This window comes from Cavia porcellus, unplaced genomic scaffold (assembly GCF_034190915.1).
Source record: "Cavia porcellus strain 051 isolate PalLab524CR breed Dunkin Hartley unplaced genomic scaffold, mCavPor4.1 scaffold_1, whole genome shotgun sequence".
In the NCBI taxonomy this organism is placed as follows: domain Eukaryota; kingdom Metazoa; phylum Chordata; class Mammalia; order Rodentia; family Caviidae; genus Cavia; species Cavia porcellus.
The window spans coordinates 14,029,775-14,057,588 of NW_026947484.1; the positions used below are offsets into that span (position 1 = coordinate 14,029,775).

The window sequence follows — 27,814 nt, forward strand, 5'->3', positions numbered from 1 at the left end:
CATCAATAAACCAATCACAGCATATCTTTTTCTGTCAATGATCAAACCCCAACGAAGTTTGCTGTTGTTTTTATAAAGTATCGTACTGAATTCATGCAGACATTGCAATGATTAAATGTTTTTGACCAAAAAAGTGCATGAGAATTGCTTTTTGATCTTTTAAATTATGATCCATGTACTTTAAAATAACAGTAACATTTCACTTATCCAATTACCTTATCAAAGACTTCTAGCAGCCTTTGCCTTCCAGAATACAGAGGTGCCAAATAAGAAAAAAGGCTTCTAAGGAGGCAATTCTAAAGCCCATGCACTTAGAGGGACACTTTCTTATCCAAGAATAATTTATAAAATAGTATAGCAAGTTCATCAAGAAATGAGAGCTAAGAGAAAATAACCATAGAAAAGAACAAAAAAGAAGTAAAGACATTTTCTGTAAAGGCAAACTGAAATAATTAGAGATTCATCCAAGTATAGTGTCAAATTAATCCACAATGCCAATAACCAATACCCATAATTACATCACTAACATTATAAATCATATTCACTATATTTAAGATAAGGGATAGTGCAATATTTTAGAAAATTTTTCATTCAAAATGGCTAAAACTTTTTAAAGATAAATTCTTACAAAGGCAAACTTCAGTTACACAAAAATTAATCTATGTAGAATAGCAAATACTATTCTTACTTATACCAGTAAGGTGTTACTATGTTTTCTCAGTGAATTGAAAATAAACTGAAAGAGGTAAATGCCAGAGCAAGAACTTTCTTGGAGGGTAAAATAAATTCACATGCTACAGTTAAAAAAGAAACGTAAGTATATAAAATGGAAACATGAAAAATGCAGTTAATTTAAATGTGAAAACCATAAATAAATATGAGGAGTGACGGCACCAGGAAGCAAGAGGGCACAATGGAAATCAGGAGGACTGCACAGCAGCAGAGATCAAAGAAAAGAGGCAGCGTTCAGTGAGAAGCCCACATGTAGTCTATGGCTGGAAGAGCTGGGGTATCACTGTGCTCCAGCCCGAACACTTAAACATTCTCCAGTTATGTGTTCAAAGAGTTCTTAGTAAAACTTAGAAATAGCCAATTAGCCACCTTAATTCCTCATTCCTGATTTAACGCTCACCAAGCAAACCTGAACGTATGATTTAGAATATATCCAGGTAAATACTTCGGTGAAGATAATGACACCTGGCTATTGGTTTACCAGGGTCAAATGTGACAAAGGACAATGCAACAGAACCAACAGCATTATGGTTCATCATTCAGCCTCTTTTATATTTGATCGGCATGAAGGGTCTTCTAGGGCCTAATCATCCTTTACTGACAACTGTCACATTCTCGTATCAATAGACCCTGAGAACAGATGACCATGCCAAGGTATAAGGATGCCCAATGAAACTATCTGTTTCTTGCAACTATAGTGATTTGGTACATAGAGTGCATTCCATTAATAATTACTGTATTTACAGAAGGCAGCTTGTCTGAAGCAATGAAAAATATTCATCTTGTAAATGCATCACTTGCTCACTTTCTAAGCAGCCAAGTGGTATTGCTCATTTGTATCTTGAGAACGGGCAAGAGTATTCATATCGGTACCATTTCAGATTTCTAGTCATGTTAGTCATCTGGTTTAATTGCACTGAAAAATAATTAACAGGAGGAAAAGAAAACAGCAGTTCCCAAATGTCATTTTATGATTATATTAGTCCCCCCAAAGCCCTTAAACAACAAAAATGTCTCTTGAAAGTATTTTAGCACATCAAATTTTTAGAAAAACAAATTTTAAAATCAAATGCCAACTAACTCAATTGGAATTTTCTAATCAGGAACTGTGATTCTGCCAAAATCTTAGAAAGGAGGTACAATTTTTTAAAAAAGCATTTGCTTCCCTCCTAGGATAAAGTCTTGGTCTTAAACAAAAAACAGAACATTTGCCAAATAGCTGCATTTCCAGTGCATGTGGTTGCAGGGAATTGAGCGTTGTTTTCCTAGCCCATTTCAGAAGCTCTCCTACTCAGTGTCAAAGAATGTAAGCAAGGGGTAAAAGGTTTGGGATTCCACGCCTATCTTTGAAGAAGGGTGCTTTAGACCAAAAGGGGTTACTTTATCTTTTTAATTCTTAAAATTCCTTCTCATTGGTCAATTTTAGTTTTAGGATAAAATATTATTTGAAAGAATCATCTGAACTTCTTTTGCTGTGAAGAATTTGCTATGTTCTAGGTCATATGGTATTCTTTTTCTTGGTTCTGGGGATCGAACTCATGACTCTGTGTTTGCCAGGCAGATACTTGCCGCTGAGCTAAATCCCTGGCCCCTGGGTTATATGGTATTCTAAATGAGGTTAGGAAAATTCTAAAGTATGGATAGTACAGAGCAATTATCATGCACAAAGAAGAATAAAGGGGGACAATCTTAGAGATCAGGATAAGCCAAATTTGTAAAAATACAAATTTTGGGTACATAAGAAATATAACTCACTTTGAAGGTGTAGAAGGGCTGGTGATGCAGGAATTCACCATTTGAGAGGCTTTCAATGGTCTAGAACTATCAGAAAATTAGAAAATACAGTGTACATAATGTATACAATTACATTGTTAAAGATACATATTTAACTTATAAAATGAATTGTTTTGTGCCACAACTCACACATCTTCTTAAAAAACAAACAATTATATAATACTTATAAACTCCTAGGTAAGACAGGCCAAGAGACAAAGTGAAATATCACCTCTGGGCTATAATTAAAATAAATAGCTCTGAAAAAAGAAGTCAGTTGTAATGCTTATGAAAAGAACAATTTGGGGGAAATTACCTTGCCTCAGTTCTTTTAAGCCACAAAACAAGAATAGCTCTCATTTATTGAGGACTTACTAGATGTCAAGAACTCAACATATATTACCTAACTTAACACTGACAACCACCCTATTTTTTTCCCCTATGGATAAACCCAGGAATCTGACCAAAGTCTGAAAGCTATTAATTTGTAGCATCAGAGAGTCTGGCTTTAGGCCTATAACCATAAAGATCCTACACTGGTGGTGACACAATCCCACTACCAGGACAAGTAAAAAATACCAGCAGAGGGCAGTTTGTACTAGCAAAAGCATTCACTCCAAGACACAGGCAAGAGAGAGAAAAACCTGAAAATATTTAGACTCTCTGAGCACATGCTTTTATCAGCAGACCCTTGAGGGCTGAAGTGTAAACTTACATGACTTAACTTACAAATCCAAAGGGAAAATACACTTGAGACAACTGCAACAATTCACTGGCAAATGTTTGGTCACTTTCTAAAAGTTACTCTATTTTTGCCAAGAAATCTGCCTTTTTCACTTACTCGTATGACCTTAGGAAAAATCACTGAATATCCTGGGATCTCTGCAAAATTAAGGAGAATGAGCAAAATCTCAAAACTCCTTTTCATCTCTCAAGTTTTAAAATCTTGACCTTTAGTCTTTTACCAAATTAGTGTTTAAATACAGAAGAGAGTTACAGCATTTGATTCCAAAGTAATGCATGTAGAAAAGAGCACACTCTTCAGAGAAATCCTAAGATGTTCATGGCTAGGAATGATGGTGTAAAACCTAAAGTAAAGGTTATTTTGTTTCTCTTTGAAAGTTTCTCTAAGCCACTGAAACTTTTCACATTGTTGATAATTTACACTGATTTTTCTTTTTCTTTCTTTTTTTTTTTTTTTTTTTGCACCAGGAATTGAACTCTCGACCTTGCACTTGTCAGGCAGGTGCTTATGCTAAACCCAATCAGTATTTCTAGTGTCCCGGTGATTCTTATAATAACTCAAGTCTTCCAGTGCTCTAAAAGCATAAGAGCACTCCTTGCAATGTACCTTATTAAGCAAGGCAGCTAATAAACTTGGAGGAATTTTAAGCATTTTCTTTAATTATTTCTATCAGGCAGTAATCTAACATGAAAATTCCAAAATTAAAATCTTGATCGGATTCTACCTGGCAGTCACCTTACATAACTCAGTCATTCTTGTGATTGGCTACTAAAGCCCATTTCAAAGGGAAGATAAATACACTGCCTCTTAAGAACTTACATTGTTGCATGTGCAGTCCAGCCAAGAGTGAAAGGTGGTTTTGTATTTTCAGTGCAATGAGATGACAGGGTCAGGTATCTTGGAATGATGACTTGCTGCCCAATCTTATTGTTAAGTGAGAGAGTCACATTGAAGCTGTATCGTTTTAAATGAAGAATGAGGACCCTGAAAAACAGGAGAGGGTGATTCATACTAACACACATAGCACAGGTCACTCTCACACACAAGAAAGATCATTCTAACTAACCATATTAGACAAATTTTGATTTAAGGAATATATTTAGGTGGCGCATAGCTGTAATTTCAGCATTTCACAGGCTGAGGCAGGAGGATTGCTGCAAGTTCGAGGCCAGCTTGGGCTGCATAGTGACTTGAGTGGCAGGCTGAATTATACAGCAAGACCTTGTCTCAAAAACAAAAAACAAAACAACATTTGGAAAAATTAAAGACATTTCAAAGTATGCTTACTGTCAGCACACTGAAATCCAGTATTTTGTAAAGTTAATATGCACTAATAAAAAATTAATTTTAAAAATTACATTTACTATCAGTCATGTACCAGGTGTGGAACAAGGTACAAATAAAAACAATACTTGATACTCATGGATTAGTGAGGCTTGGTAAGATATTTATAATGCTTTTTATTTACAGCCACAGGGAACTCAATGCCAAAGTTCCTTACTCTTTCAAATATCTTAAGCACTGGGAGATGTTCAACCCTTCCAACGTGGAAAAAGAACCATTTGGGGGCTGGGGATTTAGCTCAGCGACATAAGCGCCTTCCTTGCAAGTGTGCGGTCATGAGTTTGATCCCTGGTACTGATAAGAATGAAAAAGACAAAAAAAAAGAAGAAAAAGAACTATTTGATATTTTTCTGCATGTGTGTATGGCCTACCCACCCCCTACAGCCAAAATGGAATGCAGAGGGAAGTATTAATTACAATGGCATTTTACAACTAGAGGTATACTGTAAAAGAGAGGGAAAGTAGTCAGAACTGTCTTATGTTCAGAGTTTCTTTGCATTGAGAAATACTCCCTCTTTATATTCTAAATGTAAATGTGAGCCACAGGAAACCTCAGCACCTGAGGTCTTTAAGGCATTTATTACCCTGGAGCCTGAAACTGCTCCTCCCAATCCTTTGGAACCTGACAAGACAGCCTTAATCAAAACCTCACCCACCATTACTGAACCTAAGGTTTTCCCTACCTGCCCTTCCAGTCTTAATGGGAATCTACACCAACTGTAACCCCCTCTATGGGGATATCTTTAGCTGAGTTTATGCAAGCTCTTCAAGGACAATATCCTTTATAGGAAATACATGGACAATCTGGAACTTCCAGAATTTATATGCCTTTCTCTTTGTGACTTAAAACAGATTAACATAGACCCTGGAAAATTTTACATGACCGTGATACGTATACTGAAATCCTTAGAGAGCTAGACTGGAAAGATGTAACATTACTCTTAAATCAAACACTTTCTAGTGAGAGATAAGCAGCATTACAAGCTGCTACTGCCTTTGGAGATGAATAACATATTGTTAATTCTAGAAGGCCAGAAGATAGCCAGGGAAACTACCAAGTCCCACTGGTTCCCAAGCAGTCCCTATCCAAGAAAGATCTCTACTGGCCTACCAGATGGGAAACTGGAACAGGAAACATTTCCAAGCGTGCGTTCTTGAAGGTCTAAGAGTAAGAATTAAACCATTCAATTATTTTAAATTATTAGCTATTTAACAAGAAAAAAAGGAACACCCTTTTGCCTTCTTTGATCATTTATGAGAGGCACTGATAAAACATACTTCCTGGGCTGGGGATTTAGCTCAGCGGCATAAGTACCTGCCTTACAAGCAGGCGGTCATGAGTTCGATCCCCGGTACCGATAAAAAGGAAAAAGACAAAAAACAAAACAAAAACAAAAACAATAATCATACTTCCCTAGATCTTGATTTGACAAGGTGATAAATTATTCTTAATGATAAATTAGTCAGCCTCAGATATTAGAAAAAAGTAATAAAAGATGGCTTTTGCTCCAGATAGTTCAGTTGATACTTTATTAAAAATTGCCTCCTCCGTATTTTATAACTGTGAGAGGGAAGCCAGAGAGAAAAAACAAAGACTGAGGGAAAGTGACTGTCTTTGTTGCAATTAAGAGGAGCAGATCCTAAGCCTGATTCTTGGGGCTCCAAGAAGAGTTCCAAAAGGACATCTACCTGTTATCGCTGCCATTAGCCAGGCCACCTTAAGAGGGACTGCCCTTGGAAGCCGCTGGGGCCATGCTCTGACTGCAAAGACCACCACCCAGGTCAGACTGCCCTCAGAGGCCAAGGCCCCAGAGTTCAGACACATCTTCTCAGTTGGTCCATCAAGACTGAAAGGTCCCAGGGCACGCTCCGCCCTCTCCCTTTCCCTGCTCCACAGAGGAGCCCTGGGTAATCATGACTACAGAGGGAAAAGAAACCAGCCTATTGCTGGACACTGGTACAAGTCTCTCAATTCTTCAATCCTAGCTTTTCTTCTAGTTGCCACACCTCAGTAAAAGGAGTCATTGGTGAAAGAGTTTTGGCCCAGACAGGACACGGTAGCTGGTAAAGCCTCAGATGGAACCAAGGAGTTCTATCTCCCCCACCCCTAGGAATTTACCTCTGGCGCCAAAGGAATACCAATGGGCTACCTGTGCATCCCTAATGCCCCTCAGGCTCCACCCCCAACCTAAGCTATATGTATGCCTCTACTCCATTTGTTCCACGGAGAGATCTGTGGGGATCCGGGGTGTCTCTCCCCGCATTCTCAAAGTAAAGGTCGTTTATATTTCATACTTCTGATCTTTTCAGCGGCACTGCCGGTCCCCCACAGTTCTATCAAGTGGGGAGGAGGTAATTCGCTATTTTTCACAAGGCTTAGGCTGTAATTGGGATGGCTTTCTTTTTACACATTTATTTCTGATTATGCCTGAAAGTCCCGTTCCTCTCTTAGGGAGAGATATTTTATCATGTTTAAATACCATAATATATATATATATATATATACATATATATATATATATATATATATATACATATACATACACACACATATATACACCCAGGTCAAGTATGCTGACTTCCCCTCGTGGAGAGAGAAATAAATTCTGAAGTATGGGCAACTAAATGTAAAACAGGTAGGGTAATAAAAGCTGCTCCAATACAGATACATCTCAGAGATTCTATTTATTTTTCCTCACTAGAAGCAATATCCTTTGAGATCTGAATTTAAGAGAGGATTACAACCTATAATTGACAATCTAAGGACACATGGTTTACTTACCCCTGTAACAGTCCATACAATATTCCAATCTTGGTTGAAAGGATTTTGCCCTAAAGAGAAGGCTGCAGCACTGGGGTAAGGTCACCTTCCCGGCTCCTAGGCAATTTACCTGTGGCCTCAAAATGAATTCCAATGGGCTACCTGTGCATCAATAATGCCCCTTAGGCACCACCCAAAACCTAAGCTATATGTATGCCTCCACACTAAGTGTCCGGCAAGGCCACTTTACTTTATATTCTGTCTTCCAACCACGCTGAAAACGCTTTCATTGGCAATTCAAAAACCCAATGGGGAATGGAAATTAGTATAGGACCTTTGATTGATACATGAGGCCATATTGTCATTTCACCTGGTGGTATCTAACCAATACACTCCCCTTTCTCAGATCCTGGAAGATGCCAGTTGATTTTCAGTGTTAGATTTAAAAGATGCCTTCTTCTGTATTCCTTTACATGTAGATGCAGAGTTTTTTGGGGGTTTTTTTTTTTTCCACTTTAAAAACCCCACATGACTAGGCATCTCAATTGACATAGACCGTACTTACCCCAGGGTTCAGGGATAGTCTGCATCCTTTTGGACTTGGCATGTTTTGAGTTTTCCTAGGTTACAATCTTACAATATGCAGATGATATACTGTTATGTGCTACCTCACAAGAGTTCTGTAGCCAAGGCACTTGTGCTCTGCTAAATTTTCTAGCAGACAGAGGCTGTAAGGTTTCTAAATATAAGGCACAACTCTGCAGTCTTGAAGTAAAATATTTAGGCCTCATAGTATTCAAGGTAACCCAAAGACTAGGAAAAGAAAGAATTAAACCAATTCTTTCCTTGCCACAGTCCAAGACTCTAAAATAACAAAGGGGATTCTTAGGAGTTACAAGTTTTTGCCGCCTTTGGATACCAGGATATGGGGAGATTGCACAACCCCTCTTATCAACTTATAAAGGAGACCCAAAAGGCAAAGAGACCCAAAACCTGATTCCCAAGCTGCATTCCAAAGCTTAAACAAGCACTTCTAAATGTCCCAGCCCTGAGCCTATCCACAGGATACCATTTCAATTTATATGTAGATGAGAGGCTGAGACATGGCTTTGGGTGTACTTACACAGGATTGAGGACGCGCTCAACAGCTTATAAGGTATCTAAGCCATGATTTAGACATTGCAGTCAAGGGATGGCCTGTTTGCCTTAGAGCTGTGGCAGCTGTAGCTCTCTCTTTTTTTTTTAACCAGTACGGGGGGATCGAACTATGACCATAAGCTTGTGCTTATGCCGCTGTGCTAAATCCCCAGCCCCTGTAGCTCTCTTAATAAAAGAAATCCAAACTGACTTTAGGCAAAGATCGCATGGTACACAGTCCTCAAAATGTGGCAGGACTGCTTTCTTCCATAGGGAGTCTATAGCTGTCAGATAATCAACTTCTTAAATACCAGGCTTCTAGAAGGTCCAGCTCTTCAAATAGACATGTTCCTCCTTGAACTCTGCCACCTTTTTGCCAAAGGAGGAAGAAACTGAGGCTGACAGACATGATTGCGAACAGGTAATTCTCTAGACATACGCAGTCAGAGAAGACTTATTAGACTCGCACCTTACTGACCCTGATTTAACTCTCTTCTGTGATGGCAGTTCCTTCATGGAAGACGGAGCAAGAAAGGCAGGGTATGCAGTGGCAACTTTACATCAGATTCTCAAAAGTTCCTCACTTATGCCTGTAACTACTACTCAGCTAGCAGAACTCAAAACCCTGACCAGGGCCCTACAGCTCAGCAAAGGACAAAAAGTTAATATTTATACTGATTCAAGATATGCTTTTCTAGTATTACATGCTCATGCAGCCATATGGAAAGAAAGAAATTATCTAGCAGCTCATGGATTGCCCATAAAGGATCATAAGGAGATAGATGATCTTTTATTATCTATGTGCCCTCCAAAGTGGCAGTAATTCACTGTAAAGGACAGCAAAAGAAAACTGATGAAGTATCTTAAGGTAATCAACTGGCCAATGCAGCAGCTAAAAAGGCTGCCTAAGGGCCCCCTCTTCAGGCTCCCCTGATCTGCGAAGGATCCCTTGATCATACTTGACCCAAACATTCTCAATTATAAGTCAATAGGCTCTCTCCCATGGATGCCAGTTCCTGCCCTCAGGATGGTTACAATCAGAGGACGGTAAATTGTTCCTTCCTGGTGCTAATCAATGGAAAATTATTAAGTCTTTGCATCAAACCTTCATTTGCAGAGAGACAAAACCCAAAGACTTTGATAAGAGTCAATATGACAATTAAAACATACGAGCTCTGCCAAAAAAACAATCTTCTTAATTGAACCATAACTCCTCCAGATACACAGAGACATGGTAAAGACTAGCAACTCGGTTTTACTCATATGCCATAAAATAAGGGACTTCAGTATTTGTTGGTCTGGGTAGATACTTTCACAAACTGGTTTGGAGCTTTCCCTTGTAGAACAGAAATTAAAAGTTTTGGTCTCAGAAATCATCCCCAGATTCAGACTTTCTAAGAGCTTACAAAGTGATAATGGACCTTCTTTTAAAGCAACAGTCATGCAAAGTATCTCTCAGGCAATGGGTATTCATTATCACCTCGATTGTGCAGAGGCACAATCATCAGAAAAGGTAAATGAGACCCTAAAAATATACCTTCGTAAAATGGTTCAAGAAACCCACCTTTTAGTGGCCTCACTTACTACCTCTGGCTCTTATTAAAGTAAGAAATACACCTCAAATTCTAGGCCTCAATCCATTTGTAATGTTTTATGGATGCCCTTTTCTGATTGATTTTCTTTTCCATAGAGAAACAGATGCTTTACTGAAAGATGTCACCTTATTGGCTAAATTCAACAAACTCTACAAAAGCTAACAGAATCTTAGCCTAAATAAGAGGGAAATCCTATATTCCATCCTGGAGCTTTAGTACTGGTTAAGTCTCTCATCATCTCCCTCCCTAGGACCAACTAGGGAAGGACCTTACGCTGTGATACTGTCGCCTCCTTCCACTGTCAAGACAACAGGTCTGGATTCCGGGATATATCACACCAGACTCAAGCCCTGGAAACCAGAGACTATAACTGAAGGTGAACAACCATCTACATACTCCTGTGTGCCCATAAAAGACTTAAGATTCCTGTTCAAGAAAAAAAAGTTCTCAGACAAGTAATGTTACTATTTGCACTTCTACTATTCACTTCACCACTCGAAGGAGGATGAATCCCTTTCTAATGTGGGCACAGGAACATGCAGAATCATTACAACAAACCTCCTGAGGAGCACATCAGGACTTCCTTGGTGGGTATCCCCACTTCAAGGAGATGGCTGGAATAAATTGTAAGACTATATTAATGAGACATGAAAAAGTCCAGTAACTCAAAGCTTAGCCCACCACACAAAGTAATAGAATGGCCTATAAATTATACTCTTCATGATCCAGGACATAATCGAATCTTTTCTCACAAGGCCACTGAAGCCTCTCTACAAGCACTAGCGAAGCTCCTATTAAACAAAAAGATCCTATCCCTGAGGGCCAATAATCATATATATAAAGATGATTTTAAAATATGGGATGAGTATATATGGTTAACCCTCACTCTAAAGACATCTCAGTAGAAAGTCTCCCTAGTGTTGGGAACAAAAGAATCACTCCTATTCTCATTGGCCCAACTCCACTGAATACTTGGGATGGACACCCTTGAACAATGTACATACACAGTAACTTTACACGCTAATGACTGGTTTGCAACAGACTGGTTTAATCACCCTGGACATTAGGTATGGAGCCCCCAATGGCACTCAATTTGTGACCCTGGCTACCTGCTGGATGGATAGGAAATGCACATTAGGATTCACACGGTTATAAGGCAGGTGTGTCAAAAGTATTGACAAAGTTGCAAATGTACCCTGCCTACGACATGGCCCAGAAATGTGTTTCACTGGTATGATCACTTGGTCTCTTTCTTTAGCCTTTCCCTAGGATTAGACGATACGCAACACATCAAGGCTTTAACTAACTATACTCAGTGAGCCTTAAATGATATTGCTGCTGGTCTCTCACTCCTAAATGAAGAAGTAAAATTAATGAGACAGGTTGTCCTCCAAAATCAGACGGCATTAGACATTCTAATATCTGCACAGGACGAGGGGAGGTACTTGTACAATTATAAAAACTGAATATTGTGTGTATACTCCTGATCCTTCTATAATACACCAGTAGCTGTTCAAGATATCAGATGACAGGGGCTGGGGATTTAGCTCAGCAGCATAAGCACCTGCCTTATAAGCAGACAGTTGTGAGTTCGATCCCCGGTACCAGAAAAAAGGAAAAAAAAAAAAAAGATATCAGATGACATATCAATGACATATCAGACTCTAAACTTCCTTGGACCTTATCCTTATCTTCCTTATGGGAAATTATGACTAACTCCCCTTGGTAGAAATTTCTGTGTTACACTCTTAATTATCTTGTTGATTTTATTATTTGGCCCAGGCATATTTAATTGTTTCTTTGGCTTTGTCTCCTCTAGATTTAAATGTGTGCCTACCCAAGATGAAAACACCTGGTGTCTATCCAGGATCTTTAGGTAAGACCCTCTGTAGGGTATTTCTGACTGCTGATTAACAACTATGACCCCTTTCAGCCTGAAGAAGCTAGATCGGTCACTGCCCATTTCTCCCTCATGGTAGTGTGGAGTACTTCTTCAGAGAGGGAACTGTTACAGGCAACTGAGTTAGACAAATATTATAAGCAGTCAGACAGGGCTAGGCCCTCCAGGGAGCAGTGCAGAAGACCAGATGTCTTGTGACCTTGGAGGAGATAGATACCTCCACTGGGGGCCCGATCTCAAGACAAAAGCAACCACAGCTAAAGTATGAACATCAGGGACTGATACTCTAAATAGGTACAGATCACTTTGAGGAAGCCAGGAGTCACCATCCCAATCCCCTATAAAGAGTCACTGCTCTTTAAGCAAGCCTGCTTGCTAAGTGACTTCATTTATCCCTAATTTAATCAATTTTACCTGAATAATTAATCTTATTGGTTGACCATAGTTCTGTCCCACTTCATGCCCATCTTGCAAGTTCCCATTTTCCCCCCTTAGACCCAGCTTATCCTGTGGTTTAGCTCTATACATTTCTGAGAAAAGGCAAGATCCCTGGCCACCCACCTGGGAACCCTTCTATCTCTTACACAGAAGCTTTCCTTCTCTCAATAAATATATTCTGCTCTTAACCTCCATTGTTCCTAAAATTCATTCTTCAATCTTAGTGAACACAAACTTGTACTGGACATCTAGTAGTAGGCTGGGACTTTCTCTCCCCTATGTCACAAGGATTCAAGTGATGTGAAGAGACTAATACTGATACATACACACACAAAAATCAAACATTTAACAAACTTCAAAATAATCCTAACCAAAATAAAAAGGTAATATGAAACAGGAAAGTAAGTCAGAATCACTGATTTGCAAAGATGAGGCAGATAAAAGTGAACAGATTTGAAAATGATATCAGGTCTATCAAGAATAAAAGTAGAATGGCTTTAAATATTAAAATGAACAAAACTAGGACAAGACTATTCATTAGCACATAAGACACAGAGCCTTCTATTTTATGTAAGTTTGAGATAAATTTGCCTTTAAAACACGGCCAAAAGAAAAAAACAAAAATTTTCCTCAAAATATGTTTTTTTGTTTGTTTTTTATCGGTACCAGGGATCGAACTCACGACCACGTGTTTGCAAGGCAGGCGCTTATGCCGCTGAGCTAAATCCCCAGCCCCTCAAAATATGTTTTAATTTGAAAGACTAAATAGTTTGAAAATGGGAAATGCAAGAAACACCTAGCCTGTAATATCAAACAAGGTTTTTTTTAAATTTATTTTTGAGATAGGGTGTTACTATGCAGTTTAGGCTCTGGTCTTAAACTCACAATGTAGCCCAAGCTGGACTCAAACTGGCAGTGATCCTCCTGCCTCAGTCTCCTGAATGCTGGGATTACAGGCGTGTGCTACTACAACTACAACTGACCAAGTAATCCTTTTTAATTGTGTACTAGTTTCCTTAGTGACATCTGGTAACAAGCAATTCTTTTTTTTTGGTACTAGGGATCGAACTCATCACCTCACACTTGCCAGGCAGGCACAACAACGTATTCTTTACCTTAAGTGTTCTTCCTGCCTTCTTGCCTTGTAACTCTCACGAATATGAAAAAGCAAGTTTCTTAAGTAAAAAATACAGGCTAGGCAAAGACTTTATGAACAAAACTCCAGTTGCATAGGAAATGTTATAAAGAACAATTGGAATTATAGATTAAAAACTTTTTGCATAGCAAAAGTAATACTAACAAAGTGAAGAGACAACCCATAGAATGGGAAAAAACTTTTACCAGCTATTTCTCTGACAAAATATCTATAACACATAAAGAACTCAAACCAAAACCAAAAACTAGACCCCAAATTTAAAGACTCAATATAAAAATGGGCATCTGAAGTGAATGATCACTTCTTACAAACAGCAAATAAATAAATGAAAAAATGTTCAACATCACTGGTCATTCAAGAAATGCTAATTAACACAACACTGAGAAACCAAGTAACTCTAGAAAGAATGGCTATCATCAAGAAATCAACAACAAAGGCCAGAGATTTAGCTCAGTGGCTTAAATGCCTACCTGGCAAGTGCGAGGTTGTGAGTTTGATCCCTGGTACCAAAAATAAATAAATAAATAAATAAAGGAAATCAATAACAAATGCTGGTGAGACTATGGTGAAAAAGGATCCTCCTGTACTATTGGTGGGAGTGTAGACTGGTGCAACCAATATGGAAATCAGTATGGCAGTTCCTCAAAAACCTAAAACTAGAGGTTCTATTTAACCCAGCTATTCACTTTCTTGGTTATCTTGCAGTCAAAAGCATCATGCCACAGCAATATATGCACACTCATGTTTATAGCAGCACAATTTGTAATAGCTAAGTCTTAGAAACAGCCCAGATGTCCATCAACAAATGGATAAAGAAAATGGCTTTTATACATGATGGAGTACTACTTTGTCATAACAAAGAATAAACCTGAGACATTTTTAGGTAAACGGATGTACCTTGAGAACATAATTTTAAGTGAAATAAACTGTACACACACGTTTAAATATTGCACTCTTTCTGTTATGTGAGAAATCCAAATGGTGAATAAAGACCAAAATGGTTGATGGATATCGGGAAATAGGAAGAATTGAAGAGGAACAGAGGAAGGTGACGTGGGAAAGGAAAGAAAGGAAAAAATGGAAACAGATTTTGCCAATAGGGTGGGGAAGAAAGGCTGAAAATAGGGGAGAGGAAGGGAAGAAAAGAAGAATCAAGATATAATATGTTCAGGTAGAAGTACCCTATGATGTTTGTGAATATTATGCACACCAAAAGTATACCAATAAAATTAGTATTAAAAAAACTGGCCATAGACAATATAATACCACTATGACTCAAAAAGTGCTTTTCTTAAAAACAGGAGATTACAGAATGTAGAAGAACTAGTCTCTACAAGCAGGGTTCCAGAAACTCTATACTTACTCAAACTGAAATTAATAAAAGAAAGCAAAGTACTGCAAGCTAAGTGTCACATAAATAATTCATGTGAATAATAACCTTGTTTGAAACCATTCTTGGAAAGAACTAAAAGCTGTACTGTAACCACAAAGTAATTTTTTGTACCCAGCTTCATTTTGTTTGTCTATACAGCAGTAATAAAATATAAGTTAATTTCATTCCCAAGTCTGAACTATCTCATACTATAGGAAACTTACTAACTTGTAAGTAAAAAAGGACCCCGTACCAAAAAACAGGAGTGCAAAAAATGCAAACAATTTTTCTTCCTATTTTATTTTCATCCCACACATGTGTGTTGTGTAGATTTTTACTGACAGTGTGGAACTGAAGAGGTTTAGGCCTCACCAGCTGCATCTTTTACTGCCGTTTCCTAGGGCCCTCAAGACCTTTTTGCTCTTTAACATTCCAAACCCATTTCCTTTCTTACACAAGGGCATTCTGCTTCTCCACCCTATATACTCTAACTATCTCAGCTTTGTTAACCTTCCTTATCAATTCATTCTGGTAAACTTCACTTACATTTGTAAGTACTTTTAAAAGGCACATACTTTAAATTTACCTGGGAAGCCTGTTGAATTTGTGTCTGACAAGAGCACACTTTCCACCACATTTTTCACAAGAATACTCAAGTTCTTCTGCCTATAAAAAGAGAAGAGGGGAAAAAAAGGGATGAAACTGAATCAGCATTAACTCATCATATGCAAACAATTTTACTAGTTCAGTAGAATAATGTCTGAACCAGTTTATTAAACTTTGTGTTTTGAGCCAAAAGAATTACTAAATTAAGACTTAACCTCTGGGCTGGGGATATAGCTCAGTGGTACAGCACCTGCCTGGTAAGCACAAGGTTCTAAATTTTATCCCCAGCACCCACCAAAAAATAAAAGACTGAATCTTTAAAACAGTTACATGATAAACCCATTGAGAATTCCTAATTCTTTCTTTACCAAGGAAACATCTCAACTTATGATAGTAAATAGACTCTCAAGTAGCATATTCTTACTTTTCCCCATGGATACACATGAACTGTGGCCAAAAGTGTATCTAGATTTTAATATTCGGCTATAGCACAGATAAGATCATCTTCAGGTTAAGCGGAGTTCCTGGTCTGTTAGGTATAACTCTACCCCTTTCTTATAATGGAAATCAATCTTCTGGTGACAGTCCATAACTGCTCTAAAAGGACCAAAGTTTGGGGTGAATATCATCTAGAGGAAACTGAAACAAGAAATGCTTAAAAAAAAAATGGAGATAAAGATACAAAGGATAATCTTCAGCCTATGATAATTATAGAAATAGTAGAGAATAAAAAGAAAAAAGCAGAGTACTTATCTTTGAGTAGAACTGAATACTTATCATTTAAATAATATATTTGAGGGGGCTGAGGATTTAGCTCAGCGGCATAAGCGCCTGCCTTGCAAGCAGACAATCGTGAGTTCGGTCCCCGATACCGATTAAAAGGAAAAAGACAAAAAAAAAAAAAATATATATATATATATATATATATATATATATATATATTTGAATTTTAACCTCTAGGAAGACAACAGTGACAATTTGCTAATAAAACAAGGACCATCAGCATAAAGATGGAAGAGGGATCCTGGCAAATTTCCATCAGTTATAAGATCTGATATACAGGGCTGGTGATTTAGCTCAGTGGCATAAGCGCCCGCCTTGCAAGCCCAGGGTCATGAGTTCGATCCCTGGTATAAACAAACAAGTAAACAAACCCCAAAAACCCCAAAGATCTGCTATATATATAACAGGTCTGATTAGGGACCACATACTTTTTGAATACCTGAGGGTATTATCACAGATACAAACATTTATCTACAGCTTTGGATAAACATGGTCATTCCCTGCTTGATCCTAACAGACTACACACAACTGAAAGAAAAGCAAGGAGTCTTAGTATACCAACTTACATAGCATTACCAATTTTATGACATGAAATTTTGGCATGTCACCTCAAATGCCTTAAATTAGTATTTTTTACAAATAATAAGCCATTTCTAAACTTGTCTAAAATAGCTGCTGTGGAATTGAAGGTACAATGTTTAGTTTTCTTCTTCGGTAAGTTACAATCAGATTTATCAAGCTTTGTAAAATAAGTATTTATAAACACTTCTCATTTGCTTACTTTGGAATAATCTGTTTGAAATGCTGCTTTAAAAAACAAACTTAAAGCACTTTGGAGGCTAAGGCAGGAAGATTGCCGTGGGCTCAAGGCCAGCATGGACTACATAATTGACTTTAAGAAAGGGTGAACTACATAGGGAGACTCTGTCACCCAAACAAACCATCCAAAAAGAAAAAATCCACAACACAGTATGTAAAATATAGTCATGTGAAAATACCAACAGTATTACCCTAAAGAAAAGATCAAGAGAATCTTGAATTGAGCGTGGAGGGAGTGGCTTTTTCCTACGAGGAAGGTCGATGGAGAGGTCATTAAACTGTTCTCTTTTGGGGATAGTCTCTCCACATCTGTAAAAAGACAAACACAGGTATTTAGAGCAATGAAAAAAATACAAATATTCTTCCCCACAGAACTCAAATTGCTCATGGTAAGTATAAGAAATAGACAACATTTGAGACATTTTTGTTTTGCTTTTTACAGCACTGGGGGTTGAGCCCAGAGCCTCATCCATACTAGGCAAGTGCTCTCTACCACTGAGCCCACCCTAGGCCTTTTAAGTTCTATTCTTAAGACAGTATAGTCAAGTTGCCCAGGGTTGGTCCCACACTTCAGATCTTCCTGCCTTAGCCTCCAAGAAGCTCAGACTACAGGTGAGCACCACCATACCCAGCAAGACTATTTTCATGTTATTTTAAACCTTATTAAATTTATACAGATAAAATTTAAGGATTTTTGGGGGATTGAACTCAGGACTTTGCACTTGCAAAAACTTTCTTAAAGTGCTTAATTTTAAATTTTCGTATTTTCATAAAACTCCAAACTTTAAAAGGCTAAAACGTAACATATACATAGATGAATGAACCAGTTATGCTTTTACAGGTTGGTGAGTTAGCAGAGTTAACACAGATACATAATCACTACTCAAATCAAGAAACAGAATACTATTCACTCCCTGACAACCCCTTCAAATACTTCTCCCGAATTACTACTCTCTTTCTTTCCACAAAAGGTAACACTTAATCTGATTTCTAACACTGTGATTTGAGTTTTGCCTGTTTTTGAATATTATACAATCATACAGAATGTTTGCTGTTTTACTGTAACCACAGTACATTTTCTTTTATCGAGCCTTTTTGGTCAACTTGATTGGAAGATTCAACTCTGGCAGATGCACTTGAATACAGCCCATTTTTATTGGTGTTTCATGTTCATCTGTATGACTAATCCATTATCACTACTGAAGGAAACTTACAGTTTCCTTTTTCTGTCTATATAAATAATACTGCTTTGACAATTCAATGTGTTCTCAATGCATATGTATAGGCACTTCTGTTAGCAGAAATGTTTGGTTATTGGAAATATTGTTATGTAACTTTTTTAAAAAAGGATTCAGATATCAAAACATAATATTCAATTTACCTGGAAGCAAATTTATTTATTTTTATAGTTTTAGCTGACTGCTTTTCATGTGTCACCCACACCAACATTTTTAATAATGCTCAATTCTTAGCCCCTGTTCCATTCTGCCACAGTTGAGACTGGGATCATAAGAAAATGTGTCTTTTTATTTAACTGAGGCTCTGACTGGCAGAATGTACACAATTCCATATACTCGAGTATGGGTTGAGTCTGGGAGACAAGGAGTTACCACTCCTATGACAATGATACTTCACAGGGTTAAGGAATTCTTAGATGTAACTGTAGTTATTAATCTTGACTCTGAGTTAATCAAAACGGAGATTATTCATATGGGTCAGATCAAATTACAAAGCCCCTCTATCTAGGTTACAGGGTAAAAACAGGAAATGCAGGATTAGAAATGAGACAAATGCGCATCTACTAGTCTGGAAAAATCCAAATAGCACGGTCATGAATTACCTAAGGGATGACCCAGCAAAGAACTGAAGAAGCTTTTAGGAAGTGAATTATCCCAGCCCACAGCTTGGTAGTTGTGGTACCACATTTTCTCAGTAACCCACAGCTACCACGAAAATGTGGATACCAGTCCTATAGCTACAAGGGCCTGAGTTCTTTTTTCCCCAGTGCCTTAAGTTTTTTTTTTTTTTTTAATTTTAAAATGCAAAACAGAAAAAAGAATAGAAACAATACAGAATTTTTTAAAAATAGTAGGAAATTAACATTAGTTAATATATTGCACATTGTTGTCTTAAAAGTAGTTGCTCAGATTACAAGATCTAGGCATAAAAAACAATAAAACAATAAAAGCACAAACTGTTCTCTTTCATGAACAGAGATTAGTAGTAGTTATCTATCATGTATACATTACATATATATGTATACCTATATACATAATTTTTTCCTTCCCCTTATCCCAATTGTTTTTTTTTTTTTTTTTTGAGAGGGGTGGAGAGAAATGCCTGAGTTTTGCCCACAATCATAAAGAATTAAAAAGATCCTCCAGATGTGAACACAAGAGGTAGTAACACCCTGATTTCAGCCTTTTGACACTCTGAGTGCAGAAGCTGGCTACACTGTGCCCAGATTTCTGATGTACAGCACCATGAGTTAGTAAATGAGTACTGTTTCAGGCCAGGATGTTTGAGGAAATTTGTTAGCACTGAAAAATTAATACAGCCTCTTACTTGCCAGAAGCACTGGGTGACAGCAGCGAATAAACCAGTAAATAAACCAAAGCATCACCTTTCCTCATGATGCTTTCATTGTACTGAGGGAAAGATAATAATGAAGACACACAAGTAAAACATACAATATGTTAGATAATAACACAGGGTAAGGAAGAAAAACAGTAGGAAAGAAATAAGCTAAGGGTTGAAATAGGTTAGAATTTCAGAATGGCAAAATGCCTATTTGAGCAAATAGTCTTTAATTTCTAGTGCTGGTCATTGAAGCCAGGCCACTGTATGTGTTATGCACACTCAATCACGGAGTTACACTCTCAGCAGAGATTATATAGGGTGTTTTTTTTTTTTTTTTGTCTTTTTCCTTTTTATCAGTACCAGGGATCGAACTCACGACTGCCTGCTTACAAGGCAGGCGCTTATGCCACTGAGCTAAATCCCCAGCCCCATTATATAGGGTTTTATAGGCTGACACAAACTAACTTCCATTTTGAAAGGATCACTCTGGCTACTGTGGTTAGTTGCAAGGATTTACTGACAGATGAGAGAGATGTGGAGTATGAAAGAAAGAATTAAAAAAATGCTTCAGGGGACATAAAAGGAACAGAAAGGTGTTACGTACATGTACCAATTCCCCATGATGAATGTAATCACTATGTATTGCAAATATGTACTAACAGAAAATTTAAAAGTATAACATTTCTGGACTGATAAACTTTACATATGGAACTGTGATTAACGACATAGGAAAGATTGCAGTGTAAGTTTTGAGGGGAATATTGGGTTCTTTAGTTTAAGATATTTTAAGTTCTCTGAGTGAAGAATTTGTAACAATTCTTCAAATTAAGAATATATTAACAAACTCAACTTCCCAATAAAATTTAAAAAGCAGACAATTTAAACTGTAATAGATTAAAAATTAACTATACTTGCCAAATTTATCAGACAAATGTATAGCCAGATAGGGGAGAAGATAAGCATGCAAATTACAATTGAAAGGATAAAGTATGTGGAACCTTGCTTTAGCCAGAAACAATTCTGTGTTTAGAATATTGTTCTAATTTACTAATAAAACAAATGAAACAAGGTCTTCAAACAGCTAAGTGTGCTATTGTTGCTACGGCCTCTCTCAGGACCAGTGCAACTGCCCAGCCTGCTCAGTGCTGCTGTGCATATATCCCACGATCTCACACTGCTTCCTGCACTGGGCACTTACTTCAACACCATTCCCAACATCTGAGTGCTGCACACTTACGCCAGACTAATGGCATTGGCACAGTGCTTTACATGGCTTGCTTTCTGCGTGATCCCAATGCCTCTCCACCAGAGATGAGCATGGACATGGTGAGCTGCCAGGGGCCATTTCCAGTTTTAGGTAATTCGTTGTTAAAACAGATTTGAATCATTCCCTCACAATTTAATAAAATAACCAATGAAATCTTTGCATCTATGATTCGCATCAAATTTTGTTTGGAAAGTACATTAGAAGGAAAGGACAGATTGCTGTCTGTTGTATTAAACGCTCTTAAGACTTTTTATTCAGAAAATCATTTACTCACTAGGGCAAAATAGCACTAAAGACATCCAGAGGAAGAAATGTCACAGACTTGTGATGCAAAACACTTTCCCTCTCTCCGTACTAGGGACTGAATGTGAACTCAAAGGGCTCTACAACTAGTGATAACTCCAGCCCTCTTTACTTCTTTAGGATTCACTACACTGTTTAGACTGGTGGGGCCAGGGATACAGCTCAGTGGCACAGCACCTGCCTGGCAAATGCAAGGTCCTGAGATCAATTCCTTGCATCTAAATAAACAGTCCAGGCTGGCCTTCAACTTGTGATCCTTCTGCCTCAGCCTCATAAGTATCTGAGATTACAGGCAAGCACAAGCTATTATTTTACAGTATCTACATGCACATTCAAAATTCTAGTCAAAAACACTAGTGTTATAGCTGTAAGAGACCTGAGTGGACATGATCACTTTGAGCAATCTAAGACAGGTATGAAAGAGAACTGTAGAACCAAACTCTCAGTTTTTTTGTTTTGTCTTTTTCATTTTTATCGGTACCAGGGATTGAACTCACGACTGCCTGCTCGCAAGGCAGGCGCTTATGCCACTGAGCTAAATTCCCAGCCCCTAAACTCTCAGTTTTGAGTACTTCTGAAGAAAATTCTTTTTTTTTTTTCCTAAAGAAAATTCTAAAGCAAATGCAATAGAAGTGATATTCAGAGAACAGTTTTCTTGAGCTAAAGAAAACAAATCTCACCTGGAACTAGAAGAGATTTAGAATAGCAAAGGTAATCCTGGGCAACAAAGGCAAGACAGGGGGCATCACAATCCCTGACTTGAAATTATACCATAAAGCTACTGTGATACAAACAGTGTAGTATTGGCACCAAAACAAACAAACAAAAATAGACCTAAAGATCAATGAAACAAATTAGAAGATGCAGAAACAACTCAAGACACACTAAGCCACCTTATCTTTGACAAAGGTGCCAAACACATTCACTAGAAGAACAACAGCCTCCTTAATACATGGTGCAAGAAAAACTAGACCCACATCTTTCACCACGCACTAAACTAAATGCAGAGTGGATCAAAGATCTGAATACTAAAACAAACACTAAATCTGCTGGAAGATGGAGTAGGTAAAACTCTTGAAGACACTGGTGTAGGGAAAGACTTTATGAACAAAATGCCGATTGCACAGGAACTAAGATTTCATCCTATTAAAAAGCTTTTGCACCGCAAGAGAAATCACCAACAGTGAAGAGACAACCCACAATGTAGGAGAAAATGTTTGCCAGCTGTTCCTCAAAGGATTATTATCTCAAAAAAAATCAGTCCTTCCAGATTTAAAGACCCAATCCAAAAATGGGCATCTGAGATGAATACACACTTCTTTATGAAGACATATAAACAGCAAATAAATATGTGAAAAAATGTTCAACATCACTGGTCATTCAAGAGATGCAAATTAAAACAACCCTGAGATTCTACCTCACCTCAGAAAGAATGGCTGTTATCAAGAAATCGAGCAATAGTAAATGCTGGAAGGGCTGTATCATTCTCCATTGTTGGTGGAAGTGCAAAACAGTGTAACTGCTGTGCAAATCAGTGTGGAAATTTCTCAAAAAGCTAGGACTACAGTTCCCATTTGACCCAGCTACTTCCTTTCTGGAATACCTTCCCAAAAGAATTAAAAACAATATACCACAGTGATACATGTGCACCCATGTTTATAGTAGCACAATTTGTAATAGCTAGATCTTGGAAATAACCCAAATGTCCATTGACTGAGGATTGGGTAAAACAGATGTGGTATTTTTATACAATGGAGTATCACTCAGCCATAAAAGACAAACTGAAGACTTTTATAGGTAAATGGATGCAACTTGAGATCAAATTCATAAGTGAAATAAATCAGACACACGTGTAAACATCCTATTGTCTCACTAATGCAAGCTGAAACATATACATACGTATAAATATATATATATACTCATATTTTATTTATAAAAGATAGTTATACTACTGATTTGTCTGAGTTCACTGAAGACAAAGGCTTGTGCTAGTACTGCTCGGACAACTGAATTGAATTCAGATGTCTCATGCTCTGGGTGACTGATCTGGGGATGGCAATGTGCAATGTATGTAAACGTCGTCTCCTGATTTTTGTGTTTGGAAATTTTTTTTTCTTCTTGAAATAAAATAGATTTTTAAAAAACAAAGCATTTTCTAGATGAAAAAAACCCCACAAATCTTCAGATGAAAAAGTTTTATCATACTAAAGGCAAAATTAACAAAAAGTGTGACCACCTTGATGTAAATTAGTGAAACAAAGACTTTGAGAGCCAAAAATGGTATAAAAGTTTCAGGAAGAAATAGAAAAGATTCCCACAAAGTCACATTACTTATGAGTGTCACAGTGTAATAGGATATGATGGGGCAGTGTATATAAAGTGTTAAGGAGTAAAGACTGACACCATAATTCTGTCATGCAGGAAAGCCACAGAAATTATTGTCACTTATGAAACGGCTCTGGAGAAGTCAATTTTCGCTGAAAAGAATTTATTCAGAGATGTCCTATAGATGATTGAAAAATTAATCATAATAAAACCTTTTGAAGAGAAATGTATACTATAAAGTCCTAAACATTAATGTGAAATTAAAAGTAGAGTCAGTCTGAATAAATATTATTATTAACAGAAGGGACAGGGGTATAGCTCAGCAATACAAGTGCCTGCCTGACAAGCACAAGGCTGATGAGTTCAATTCCTAGTACAAAAAACAACAACAAAAATCAAAAACCAAAAACCCACAAAAAAATTATGATTAACATTACTGAAAACATTGTAAAAGTTAAATATAGAATTCAAATGCTGATCTATTTTGTAGAAAGAATAATTGCAATAAAACTAGTTTCATTCAACAAAATAAGGAAGGGGGCCTCCGTAGTGAAAAAGAAGAAAAAACCAAGAATATTGCAAACTATTTAAATTCTCCTCAGTTTTTAGCCCACCAACTCTTCCTACAAAAAGATAAAGACAGAAAAAAGAGGCGTGGAATAAGCAAAGGGTTTTCATTTTCCCCATGATGCAAGTGGGAGGAATAGCATTTGGTGTGTCACAGGAAAGTTTTAATCGTGTGCCAAAAGGAACTGGTGGGAGCCACTGAGATTACTTACGCTTTACAAATAATGGAGTGCTGAACTTCAAACTCCAAATTAGTAATAACAGGGCAAGTGTATACTCTAGTAGCTGAAATATCTGGTGAATTTTCTTCTCCAGGAGTAGGTTCAGTCTTCCAAGTTTTATTTAATTTTTCCATATCCTCTTTTAGCTGGTCTAAACACTGACTTAAAAATTCATGAGCATCCTAGAAAGATAACATCTATCATCAGATCAAAACATTCCTTGTCATAGTGATAACATTAACAATGCAATTTATATAATTAAAGAATTTGGAAGTCAGAGAAATTAAGAGAGTAAGGTCAGATTTATTCTAAAAAGGAACTTAGGGAACAGTTTATGATTAAAAACAAATGACAGCCAGGTGTTGATGGCACATGCCTGTAATCCCAGAACTCAGGAGGCTGAGGCAGGAGGATGGTGAGTTAGAGGCCAGCCTGAAATACATAGCGAGCAAAAAACCAAACAAACAACTCCCCTCCAGCCTCTCTACAAAAAAATGAATGACAAGGGGTAGATGTATACATATGACAAGCTCAGTGGTACAGCACTGGGCAAAGAAATGGGTTTAACCCCCAGAATCACAAGAACAGCAAGTAAGAGCCCAACAAACTGTAAATGCAAACAAATGACACATGTCATATTCTTAAGACATTTAATTGTATTAACAAGAGTGAATTAATGATTCTTCACTTTGCTAAGAAAGAAAAAGTTACCTTTCACAGGCAGATGACAGCTTTATGTCATATGATATGACATAATAATATGATAAAATACACAGAAGAGTCACACTGAACCTCACTGTAACTCCCCAGAGTTTTGAATCCATGATGGCCACATTACACAGATCATATTTTGGTTTTTATTTATTTATTTTTTGTCTTTTTCCTTTTTATCGGTACTGGGGATCGAACTCACGACTGCCTGCTTCCAAGGCAGGTGCTTATGCCGCTGAGCTAAACCTCCAGCCCTCACAGATCATATTTTGAAACAGAAATCAGGTTACAGAGTAAAATTTTTTAATTTTCCTCTATCTCTAAAACATTTAGTAACAATTAATACTCACATTCTGCATATAACCAGAGAATCTCTCTGCTGTAGCTGAAATGGCATTTTTAACCTTCTTGAGTAAATCTTTTTTGGTCTCTGAATTACAGATATCTTTTTTAACAAGCAAGTGTGCAAAACGCCTGGTAAAACAAATGGAACAAGGTCAGTATATTTCACAAAGCACTGAATAGCACGGTATTCTGAAGACTACTAACAATGGTACAATCTTAAGCATTTAAAATTCCATTATTCTGGGGTTGGGGATTTAGCTTAGTGGCATAAGTGCCTCCCTTGCAAGCATGCAGTCGAGAGTTCGATTCCCGGTAAAACTCCCCCCCAAAAAAATCCCATTATTCTGTAATCAATGAAGTAAACAGTAAGAACACAATTACCTGATAAGTGCATTGAGTGGAATTTTCTTCCAGGGGATACCTTGTTTAAGTAAGTCATTTGCAAACGACTGGAGTGAAAACAGAGATTGTAAAATAGCATTCATATAGCACGTATTTCCCAAATTGGAGAACCTGAAAAAGAAACAGTGCATGAAGAATGCTTAGTAGACAGCAGAGGTAGCTCTGAAGTACAATCAGCACAATATAAAAGACTTCTCTATTTTGGTCCACATCAGAATCACCTGGAAGGTATGTTAACACATATCACTGAATCCCAGCCTCAAGTTTCTGATTTGGGTCTGGACAGAGAAAGTGTGAAAATATGTAATTCTAACAAGATCATTCTACTCTACTGACTCATCTATGCATCAGTACAGTTTTAATTATAACAAATTTGTAATTATTTTTAAGTATTGGCAGGGCTATTCTCCTTAGTAGCTATTTCTACTCACAACTCTTCTAGATATTTGTATTCATTTTTCTGTACAAATTTTTCCACACGGTATATCACCTAGAGTTTCTGAGTCTTTCATTTGTAATTCCTATGCTCTACTTTCTTCCTATCTAAGTGCAGTGAATAATACCTGCATTACAATATTCATCAGAAGCAAAGCACTGGAGCTGTAGCACAGTGATACAGCAGCTGCCTTGCTCAATCCTCAATACCAGAAAAAACTAAAGTAAAATTAGCAAAGACAGAAAAACAAAACAACCCAATCAACTACAACAGAGATAAAAACAGTAGATATCCTTGACTTGTTCCTGATCTTAAGTAAAATACTAGGACTAAAGTATACATTTAGAGAAGAAAGGATACATGGCTTCCTATTTTCTGAAGCATTTTTTAAAAATCAGAAATGGGCATATTTTATCAAAAGGTTTTTCAGGACATGAGTAAAATAATACAATTTTATTCTTCCGACTTATTAATCCAATTTTATGAATTCCAAATTATGGACTATCCTTACAATTCTGGCATAAACATATTTGGACACAGTACATTATTTTATTTTAGATGAGGTCTTGCTACATTGCCCAGGTTATCTTGAACTCATGGGTCCAAGTGAACCTCCTTCTCTGGTATCTCAAGTGGCTGGGACTACAGGGACGTGGCACCATATCCAACTTGTGTATTTTCTTCATGTGATACTGGATGGAGTCTGTTTATGAGGACTCTTTGCAGTAATTTTTGCAACTGATATTGGTTTATACTTTTGTATGAAATGGGTTTAGCTATACTTGCTTTCTAAAAGCGAGTAGTGGAAGTTTTCCTTCATTTTCTAAACTTTGAAACAATTTATGATCTCTAAAAATGTCAATGAATTTCCCTGTGAAGTCACTTGAGCCTGGTGCTTTTTCTGGGTGGGAACTCCCTGATAAATTTTCCTTTCTATGGAAAATAGTCTGAATTTTCTAACTCTATGGGATAAATCTGAATAAACAGTATTTCATTTAAATTTTCAAATTCTTTTTGGAACATACAAAACTCTCATGATTTAAAAACTTTTTATCAATAGGGCCTTGGAGTTTAGGTAGGTGGTAGGATGTTTGTCTAGCAGATGGGAGGCCTTTAGTCCTCGGCACCAAAATATTAAAAAGCTAAAAAAATTTTACCAATAATTTTTCTTTAAAAATAGGCTGACATTTTATTTTTAATCAGATTTTATTGCTACACTTTAGATATACATAATGATCACATTCATTAGAGAATTTGTACCTGTATGTGATATAATTTGCTTTTTTCTACCTTGCCTTACCCTTCTTTAAACCCCTTTTTATCATAATTATTCCTTTGTCATTTTGGGTTTTTTTAAGAGAAAGAAAGGTTTATTCTTGCACAATTTCTTTTATTGTGTGTATTTGTGCCTCCTTCCTAGACTGACTAAAATTCCAGTGATTTACTTGTTCTGTTACTTTTTTAAAGTAACTAAAAACATTTACATATAGTATCTT

General features: G+C 37.2%; 1 protein-coding gene across 7 annotated transcripts in view; it reads right to left on the minus strand.

The window, feature by feature from the left end:
- The window catches only part of Usp37 (ubiquitin specific peptidase 37), a 77,816-nt gene that overhangs the window by 19,757 nt on the left and 30,245 nt on the right, over nt 1–27,814 (minus strand). For 5 of the 7 annotated variants that reach the window (XM_063245095.1, XM_063245103.1, XM_063245101.1 and 2 more), the window contains 7 exons: nt 25,862–25,993; nt 25,486–25,609; nt 24,416–24,606; nt 17,353–17,470; nt 15,540–15,619; nt 4,070–4,234; nt 2,488–2,553 (listed from right to left, as the gene is read on the minus strand). In XM_063245095.1, the coding sequence (XP_063101165.1) occupies nt 2,488–2,553; nt 4,070–4,234; nt 15,540–15,619; nt 17,353–17,470; nt 24,416–24,606; nt 25,486–25,609; nt 25,862–25,993 (876 nt within the window). The remainder of the gene's footprint in view (nt 1–2,487; nt 2,554–4,069; nt 4,235–15,539; nt 15,620–17,352; nt 17,471–24,415; nt 24,607–25,485; nt 25,610–25,861; nt 25,994–27,814) is intronic. The other 2 variants (XM_063245111.1, XM_063245114.1) reach the window with 1 other exon arrangement.